Below are 9961 nucleotides of genomic sequence, written 5' to 3' on the forward strand. Positions count from 1 at the left end.
ATTTTTTTAGGAGGGGGGGGCAGGATTTCATGTTTGAAAAAAAATTCAGAAGCAACATCTGTTCAGTGACATCATGTCCTGGTTACTTTGGGTAATCCTTAGACCTGAAAGCTGATCACATGAACATTCTTATTTCTTATAAAATAGTAATTGAGAGTTTTAGGCTGTGCGTTCAATGAACTATGACCTCTGTTAAGACGGACAATCACATCCACACTTCCTCACATTTTCTGCATCACACACACACACACACACACACACACACACCGTCCACAGTGGAGCCATAGATCCCACCCTGGAGAGGAGATACAGTTTGGCCTCAGATGAAGATGGATTACTTTGTCGTGACATGGGAATTTTTTCATTAGCTGCAACATAAGCATTTATTGCTAGTCTTTTTTTAACTTTAGCTTTTTACTTCATAACATAATTTCATTTTTAAAAGGCGGTAAAAAAGTACCTTCAAAAGAGAAATTGGTGATCATGTACCTTGATTCATTTAGGAATGCTTTACTATATTTAATCACACTGTGGGTCTCCATTGACAGCACTTCAACGCGGATGAGCCGGGCTCTGATTTAACACGCCTCTCGCTGGAAGCTGCGGGGGGGGGGGCGTTTGTTCATCCAGTGATCAACCTCCCCAGCCCCCTGTGCACCTCCGCCTGCACCGGCCCGTACTCCACCACCTCTCCGTCCACCGTTATTATCCCTTTGGGAGAGAGCGGCTCCAGCCTGAGGGCCCGCACCTTGGCGTGCACCATGTGCTGACAGCAGGTCCCCACGTGCGCCCCCTTCTCCATGGCCAGGAACAGCTTCAGCAGCGCGCCGCGGGATATTCCCGCTCTGACGTAGAATAGGTGGATGACCCCGTCGTCCGGGGTGGCGTCCGGCGCCGCCAGCAGGTCCTCCGCCAGGTGGGACTGGTACATGGCCAGCATGAGGACAAAGTCTTCCTCCGGCGCCACCACCCAGTCGCCGGGCAGCGGCTGGTCCAGAGGCGGCAGCAGGGAGTCCGGTGGGCCGCCGAGGGCCCCGGAGGCGCTTCGGCGAGGCGCGCCCTCTTTCCTCCTCGCCTTGCGGGAGTTGTTGGAGTGGCAGGAGTTGTGGAAGGTGTTCAGGCGGGGCGAGGCTCTGGACGGGTCCGAGGAGGAGGAGGAGGAGGAGGAAGAGGCCTGGCCGCTGCAACGCAGCGTCACGTCGTTGCGCGAGCCCTCCACCTGGCTGAGGTCGTCCTCGGAGGCGGGCAGGTAGGCCAGCCGGCCCCGGTACACGCGCAGAGACGCCAGCCGCACCAGCGTGCCCACGGTGAACCGGGCGGCCCCGGCGTGTCGGTACTTCTCGCTTTCGATGTCCACGTCGGCCACGAAGCCCCAGGCCATCGACAGGAAGGAGAAGAGACGAGGGCCGGAGGAGAGATGGATGGAGACCAGGTCCATGCGGGCCACGAGCCCTTGACACAGCAGGAACCCGCAGCTGACCAGCAGCTCCTCGGTGGACACCAGCGAGGCTCTGGAGGGGGGAGGGGAGGTTAAGCAGCTTGGTTTGAAAACGGTTAAATGGAAAAAATATTGTTCATCTATTCCACAAAACTAAGGCGCTGAAAAAGGACCAGGTTAAAAGTTACATCTCTACTAACAAAACAACATTTCAGAATACAATCTTCCAAAAAAAAGAAAACTTGTTCAGTTCATTACGTCCTTTCTAAAAAAAAAAAAGCCACCACATAACTCCCTTGACTTGAGTCTATATTTTCAAGCATTCCCTGTGCGACATGTTGACCTTTAATGCAGCAGCAGGTCAAGTACAACGCTGAAAAGTCCATTCCCCTTTCTGAGCAGAAACGATTATGGTCATGTGTCTAAATAAATGAAGTTTATTTCACAATGACAAAAAACAGAATACCAGCAAATTCCTCAATCGATTGATAGATGGATAATTGTAGCTCTGCCAGTTCCCTGGAATCTTCAAAAAAAAAAGAAGCAGACACCAAAAATAAAAGCTGGAAGGTTGATTCGTATTCTTGGGTGAGGACGTGGGTCGAGGCTCGTGCGTGTTATACAACAGTGGGGTAACTGTGACTGTATTGGGATTGTAAAAAACGGAGCGGGTTGATGAAGAGGGCGGAGGCCCATTGCGCCATGGGGGGGTGAGGGTGGGGGAGGTTTGGTGAACCAGACAAATGTTGGAGGCGGGACAGAATCAGCTCATGGGCTTTCAGACACGACAGACCAGTCAGACGACAAAGACAACCCCATCTGGGAGAAGGGAGACAGAGGTGGAAGGTCATAGTAACAGCCCTAAGACACACACACACACACACACACGCCTTCTGCTACCACCCGCAGCCAATTTCAGTGATGACTGGATGTCTCAGTGGAGACCAGTGGCCCTGCAGATATCTCCATATTCATCAGCCTGAATTTATTTACCAGTCCAACAAGATCCAAACAGTCTCCTCTACATTTCCTGTAAGAAGCTCAGCTTCTTTTTAATCATAGAGATCTTTGGTAAAAAAAATCAAAAGATGACTAGATTTACAATTTGCCTGCTGCACATGGGACTCAGTATGGAAAGCACTGTTAGCCTCAAAGTACAATGTTGAGTTACTGACACTAGAGCGTTTTATAGTTTTACCACTCTTTATTTGACAGCTCAGTGACTCTTTTCAGATGAAGATTTGCATGAGAGTGTACAGCACCTCTTCCAGCTCTTAAAGCTAAATGCTAACATGCTAACACTAACAGTGCTAACATGGTGATGATAGCAGGTTTGTTTCAAGTGTTGTATTTCTATGATGCTTACATATGCTCCACAAACACAAAATTATTTGTGTATTCGTATTTCCTCCACAGTCGTCTTCATTTAAATCACTGAATCCTTAAATTATTTATTTCCAGATCCAGATTTATTTGGTGACCCTTTCAAGAGACCCCGATCCCGAAGGTGAGAACCACTGGACTAAACCAACTCTATATAAAGCAGTAATATGTTTATTTCACGCTGCAGTGTCAGGGAGCCACCAGAGGAGGGAGACTCACTCCCATCGAGGCGTCACATGTGCCAGTGTTCAGATGATGCTCCCTCACCATGTCTGTGAAGACATTCAACTCTCACTCAGCCCAAACCTTGTTGACAGCATTGCATAGACCAAATACGTTCTGGCTGTCGCTCACGCCATCCGCGTAGCCTCAGTGAACCCCACATCCAGCTGGGAATAATATAGCAGACCCGCTCTCTTTCTTTCAGAGCCGCCGCAGGGCCGGCCTGCTGCAGGCAGCGAGAGGGACGGGAGACTTTCTGGACGTGTGAGAGGAGAGAAAACAATGCCGAACTCTGGTCCCTTCCTCTCATTGTCGCTGCCGCTCTAGCTGGAAGACCATTGTTTGATGGGAAGCTGATTGTCAGACGCAGTTGAAGTGATGAATGAACGTGGCTCTTTTGATGAAGCACACAGGTTTTGTTTAATTGAATTTTCTAGTGACTTTAATTAGAATTCATCCATTATTTAATCAGGTATCCCCCCCCCCCCCGCCCCCCCACCCCCCCCCCCCCCCCCCCCCCCCCCCCCCCCCCAAAAGAAACATGCAGCACAAAAGGCTGCTAAATGTTGCTACCAAGAAAGAAAACTACATCAAACAAATGCTCCGAGATACATAGCGACAGAAAATAAATAAAAAAGTAAAAGGGCAAGATAAAGCCAAATGTGACCTTAACAGTAGGATCAGCTGCCTCGTGTGAGGTTCTGTGAGGTTTTTGAAATTTCAGAAGTAAGATAATATTCCATGATATAGTCCTGGCACCACAAACCGTGGAGCTATTAGAGGTGTCATAGCAGAAATAACGGTAAGGAGCGATATTAAACATTTAATACAACAATTATTTGATCATTACTTTGATTTAAGTCCTGCAAAGTAACTGCATTATCGCAGCCTTATCTACTTTGTGTGGAGTGCTGAATAGCAAGCGTTAGCATGCTAACACACTAACGTATTAGCATTTAGCCCAGAGCAGATTCCATGTTTGATATGTCGCCTTTGCTCACTACACAGTGAACTACGAACACTGAGTAATGGTGAATGAGTTTAAATAGCTGCCCTTCTGTCCTTCAACCTCTCCTTTCCCTTCTTCGTTCTGGAGGAGTACACTCCAAACAATCACCTTAAATCAGCAAATCATCAATAATTGATAGAAGAGAGGAGTGCATTTTACACTGAAGGAAAGCCCCAGATGTCCGGCCCGTACAGCTCGGTTAAACACCGGGTAAACACTACAGCTCATTGTTACATCACACAGTAATCGTTGTGGTTACAGCACAACTACCTGTTATTCTATCTATATACAGTTGAGTCAGCTACATAAACTGTACACAGTGTACAGGCTCCAGTGCATTGAACCAGACTCAGGGGCATTATTGACTTCAGCGTGTCCTTGTCTTCAGCTGTGTGCACGTGAGGATGAGAATGGACAGGACTACTCTCAATGAGGGGGCGCATGCACGGGGGGGGGGGGGGGGGGGGGGGGGGGGAGCACCAATCACACTGTATTCACGTTTATCGTCTAATTTAAATGTAACTCAACACCGCGCCTGCTATGATGTGGCCCAGATATGCTACGTCACTGGTTAGACTGGTTTCTATGGAGCTCCGAGTTGTGTCACGACAGTAATGTTTCGGGATTCCTCTTGTGACTCACCCAGAATAGTGATGTACGGATGCAGCCAACCCGTTGCCCGATCCGCCAGGTAGAATACCCATCGGCGTCCGGATGGCCTCCTCCCAGTCTGCTCTCTCCAGCAGACCATTTATCACCTGACAAACAAGACGACGCGGCTTTGGTCAGTCGGACAGAGCGGAATGGATACCGGCAGCACACAGGGCCGTGCATCAAACCTCAGTGTATTTCTGAATTTAAACTATTTAATTATGTAAAGTTCATTAACTGCTGCTTGTGTTAAACCTTTGAAGTAGAAGCTTCAGTTTTGAAGCGCAGTTATAGGAGTCCTTCAGTATAGAGGTAGTGTTGACCTAGATTTAAAAAATGTAAATGATGTCAGCCCAGTTTAGTCTATAAAACTTTATAAAATTTTGAAAAGTTCCAATCATAATTTCAAAAGACAGACTTTGGTTTCAGTCTCCAGCTTTTAAGCAACATTTTCACTTATTGTACACATACACACACAAGCAACACTGTAATAACTTAAAATGGTTCTTTTATACCCAAAAACATTTGCACAGTGTAAAGCCACCTGATAGTAGTTATAGTGCAGTTGAATCAAGAGTTATTATTGTTATTTGACAGAAATGTTGCTGCACTGATGTAAAGCACCAGAGGATGTGAATATTTTGAACGTGTGCACCTGACTCACTTTACCTCAAAGAGAAGTCCATCTCCAGACATGATGACTAAAGCGTCCACTGTGACAGGTCGGCCTCCTTCACCAGCTCTCTTGCATGGTTCTGCCGCTCTGCAAACATTAACACACAAACAACGCACACACACGCACGTCAATGCAAAGTGGGGCAAAAGGTTAAGTCAGCTCTGGTGAGGGAGACATCTGTAGCTCGAATTGCATGATGACAATAATACATATGTCTTATTTAAATGACAACATTAACCAATGAATTGAGAACGTTATTGCCAATGTGCGATCACAAGGAAATTGCAGTTGTGTCAACCTAAATATCTGCGTTGTATTAAAGACTTCACACATATTTACAAGGAATGAATAAGGCACAAACATGATGAAAGATTAGGACCTCAAGTCCTCATCCAAATCAAGTATCACCGTGTGAGTGAAAGCTGATCTATCGTCTTAAATGAAGCACCTATTATTATCAATTAAATGAGAACAACTTAATTACCCAGGAGCACTCAAGTTTACCTGGGGCTCAATGACCTGATGAAGCAGGGCTTGGGTGTCTCTTAATTGGATGGTTGTCTGTGTGCAGAGTGACGAAACCAGACCATGACACATCAAAGGTTATTTGAGGTGTTGAATTTTGGCAGATCATCATCCTCAAAAGTATATATTATCTGGTATGCATTACAACAATGCATCCCTTTACAGATCTGTAAGTCCCCTGGAGGTTTTGGGGGATTTAGCACTAATTACATAGACTTTATTTATTTATCCATATTAATTGATTGCATAGCCAAGAGAAGTTTTCCACTCAGTGAACATTATTCCAGCAGAATATGCAAAAACAACAACTCTTGACTGTTAGCATGCAAATACAAAACAAAGATGGTAGAAACAGAGAATCCAGTAATGTAGAAACTACAAGGAATCTTTACTTGTGTTGGGATGTGATGAGATTATACAGTTTGCCTTGACTTCTGCTAACTGCTGCTTCCAAACACTACAGACCTTTTTACAGTACACGTATCAGGTTCAGTTGAATCCAGTATTTCAATTCTGCTGCCTGTGTTCATGTCTTTGGAGGGATGTATCGGCCCGTCTCTGTCTCCCTGTCCTCCGTCTGCAGGTGAAAGGCCAGAAGGCGCCGATGTGTGAACAAAAGTCAGTGAAGCGCAGCCGACAGCCACAACATTCTCCTCTCCTCCACCTGCTGAGGCTCAGCAACGCCGTCTCTCAACTCTCTCACATCATTCTTCTTCGCGTTCTGTCACTTTCACAAACAGCGCCTTCATTCTTACGCGCGCAGAGTTGAGCTGCACAGCTGGGTGCTTTTTGTGGTTGTTGTAAATGATTCTCTTTAAAGATTATTTCCACGCTGTCCCCACAGCCTCTATGAGAATGAGAAAAAGGATCATAAAGGATTTGATTATTTTCTGTAGAGCTGCTGCAGGTGGTAAATATGACTAGTCCCCGCTTTTCTGTGCAAAGTCAAATAAGTGGAAGTTCCTCTTGCTCTCGGCAGAGTTCTTTTTTCATTTTCTATGTATGATTTTATTTTTGTGCAATGGTAACCTCGGTGCTGGAATAACAATCTGCATGTAGCCAAGTTGAACAGATATTTGGACATGCAATTTGTTAATGGTTGAGCAACAAAAACTTTCCGACGAGCAACACAGGAAGGGTTACTTTTTACAGTTGATGCAGCAAACGCAGACAGAAAGATGCAGTAGTTACAGTAAGTTACTAATCACTACTCAGTTTGTTATCGTTTGAGGCAGCTACAATAATCGCCGTGGAGACGACAGAAGGAAAAGAGGGGGAAACCCATCACAGGTCTAGAGTAATAAAAGTCTAGTTATATAAATAATATTGAATTACTTCTTTTCAAAAGGTTCTAATTCATCAAGACTTTTCCAGGAGCTGACAATAATTTATTTGCCCAACAAAAGGCCAGAAAACTAATCCTCCCCACGCTCACGCACGCACGCACAGAGAGAGAATCCTCTGGAGGGATCGCATTTCTCGACTTCTCTTCTTCCCTTCGCTTTCCCTAAACTCTGCCGAATAAAGGAATCAATTGCGCCTATTGGTCCAGTCGCATCACATTCCCATGTCAATGCAGAGGCCGAAGGGCCCAAAAGTTGTAGAGCAGTGACACCACAGCGGTGGGATTTTAGTAAGCCGCTCCCCTCATCAGACAGACTGGTGATGGCAGGACGACGCCGTGAGGAGAAACCCCCGCATCAGGGAGGCAGATAAGTCACACGGCGCGCTCGGTGGTAGTTGACGGTCATTTTGCTGAGGTAAGAAGAGGAGAGGAGTGCAGGAGGGCTGCTCTCTGTGGGCGGGCGACGGGGGGGGGGATTGTGACTAACCAATTACAGTCATGCAGATCACTGGCAGGCCTGTGGTCACAGGCTGGACCGGCACTGTGAGGAAACGCTTTCAGATACGAGGATGAGTAAACTCCGGTGGGGATGAAGAAAAACTGCACATCACGTCTTTCCAACGTGTGGAAATAGTTCAGCATTTGCAAGCAGTTATGTTCACATACTTAGTGAGGTTGGAGGATTTAAAAATGACAACCATCACTGTGACCTTTTCTGATTTTACACAAAGTTGTCACTCAAGGAGTTTACGATGTATGGACCACATTGATGCTGGCATCTCCACAAATAAAGAAGGTTGATTAGTTGATGAGCATTAAATCGGTGGCTGATTTGACAAGTTAATGCAACATTTAATAGTTTTATAGCTAAATAACCCCTAACCCAAATGTTGCGAAAAACCACAACATAAAGAATATATTTAGGCTTCGAGTCAATTTTTGGACAACATTAAAAAACAAACATCATAACTGTCTGGCCGCTGAGCAGCAGCTGAGCGGTTTTTCCCCACAGTCACACTTGTAGCAGCTGGGGCTCAACTCAGCTTTGTCATTACTACTGGCCCCTACCGACCGGGGGCCATTTAAGTGTAGAGAGGCACCATAATAAAAAAAATAGGCAATTAGAGATGTTTTGAGAAAGTGTGAGTCACTGCATCCACAAGAGAGTCCTTGAGCATGCGGGTACAGCTGCCCCTTCAAATATTCTAATGTGAGCACCGTTTAAACGATACTTTACCAACGACTGCGTAGTTACGAAGCGACATTGTCACTATGTCCATGTGTGGTAATGTGGAAGCTCTGTCCTCATGCTAACTTGTGTCATCCCACTGACCTTGTGCAACTCCGGAGGAATCCACAGTACTCCCTGCTGACACACACACACACACACATCCCATCTGCAGCCCTAAATAACAACGGGTGGTGACGGTTAAAAAAACGCCACGCCTTTTCAACCTGGGTGTTGTTTCAGTGTCAACACGGAGGCAGGTGAATTTGCACAGTCAAAATTGTTGGTTAACAACATGTGTCGTTACTGCCGCAATGTACACATGACCAGTCCACCATGTTTATATTAAGTTTAATGAAACATCTCATTATTAAATCTTATCTCACCTCATCACAGATCCAGAGAGACTTTTACTGAAGGCTACAGGCGGTAAAAGACACTTCCCCAGCCTGCGCCTGAACCAGGATCAGCTACAAGAGTTCAAACTTGGGACATCTTCAGCGGTCCGCCAGTGGGGGAAACAAAAGGTTCCCAAACTGAGCGACAATTACATTACATGTCATTTAGCTGACGCTTTTATCCAAAGAGACTTACAATAAGTGCATTTCAACCAAAAGGGATACAAACTCAGAAGAACAAGAAACAAGAGCAATTTCATCAAAAAGCAGATTTACAACTTGCTATAGATAAGAGCCATTATAAGTACAATTTAAGTGTCTAATTTGTTAGTGTTTTTAGTCGGGGTATAGTCTGAAGAGGTGTGTCTTTAAATTTGCGGCACAAGATCTGAAGGCCAAACAATATATGTAGTTCAACTTTGTGTATTTACATCTAGCAGCAATTATACGAAGTTCCGACAACCACATCAAACGAGTTTACTAAGTCATGGTGGAGAGACTTTTAGTGTATAAATATCAGTAAGTTACACATGAAAATAGACCGATACGTAAAACCAGCAGCGGCAGAGAAATCCCATCACTTGGTTAAGGATATGAGAAAAGCACCGATTACATCGCACACTGCATATCCTACCAGAAAGATTTCCATATTTTGATCGCTGTCCTTCTGGTTCTTACGACGATATTTTTCCCCTACTGGCATGGTCTTTAAAAGAGCATGTCTATAGTTGCCATCAGAAAAACAGACAGAGAGAAATAAAATGACAGAAAAGCTTGTTGGAGGAGATACCCTTCTCCTCCGGTAAATATTTGTCAGATGAGTCCGAGCACGAGAGGGAGGGAAGAATGTTGCTGTGCTTTAATTAATACTGTGTGACAGACATCGGAGGAGGCCCGAGCAGCGGGGGAAACGGAGAGGAATCAGCGTGGCGTCTTCGCTACCACATAGAGACGTGCAGAGGCGCTCTCTCTCTCTCTCTCTCTCTCTCTCTCTCTCTCTCTCTCTCTCTCTCTCTCTCTCTCTCTCTCTCTCTCTCTCTCTCTCTCTCTCTCTCTCTCTCTCTCTCTCTCTCTCTCTCTCTTCTC

The 9961-nt window shown here is 45.7% G+C and overlaps 1 protein-coding gene across 1 annotated transcript in view; it reads right to left on the minus strand.

Annotated features, from left to right (window-relative positions):
• Nucleotides 1-562: 562 nt before the first annotated feature.
• LOC119218087 (sphingosine kinase 1-like) overlaps nt 563-9961 on the minus strand; it is a 21463-nt gene continuing 12064 nt past the window's right edge. The window contains 4 exon segments of the mRNA XM_037472210.2: nt 563-1511; nt 4695-4810; nt 5373-5413; nt 5416-5466. Coding sequence (XP_037328107.2) covers nt 623-1511; nt 4695-4810; nt 5373-5413; nt 5416-5466 — 1097 coding nt within the window. The 3' untranslated portion in view covers nt 563-622.

This window comes from Pungitius pungitius, chromosome 9 (genome assembly GCF_949316345.1).
Source record: "Pungitius pungitius chromosome 9, fPunPun2.1, whole genome shotgun sequence".
NCBI classification, from domain to species: domain Eukaryota; kingdom Metazoa; phylum Chordata; class Actinopteri; order Perciformes; family Gasterosteidae; genus Pungitius; species Pungitius pungitius.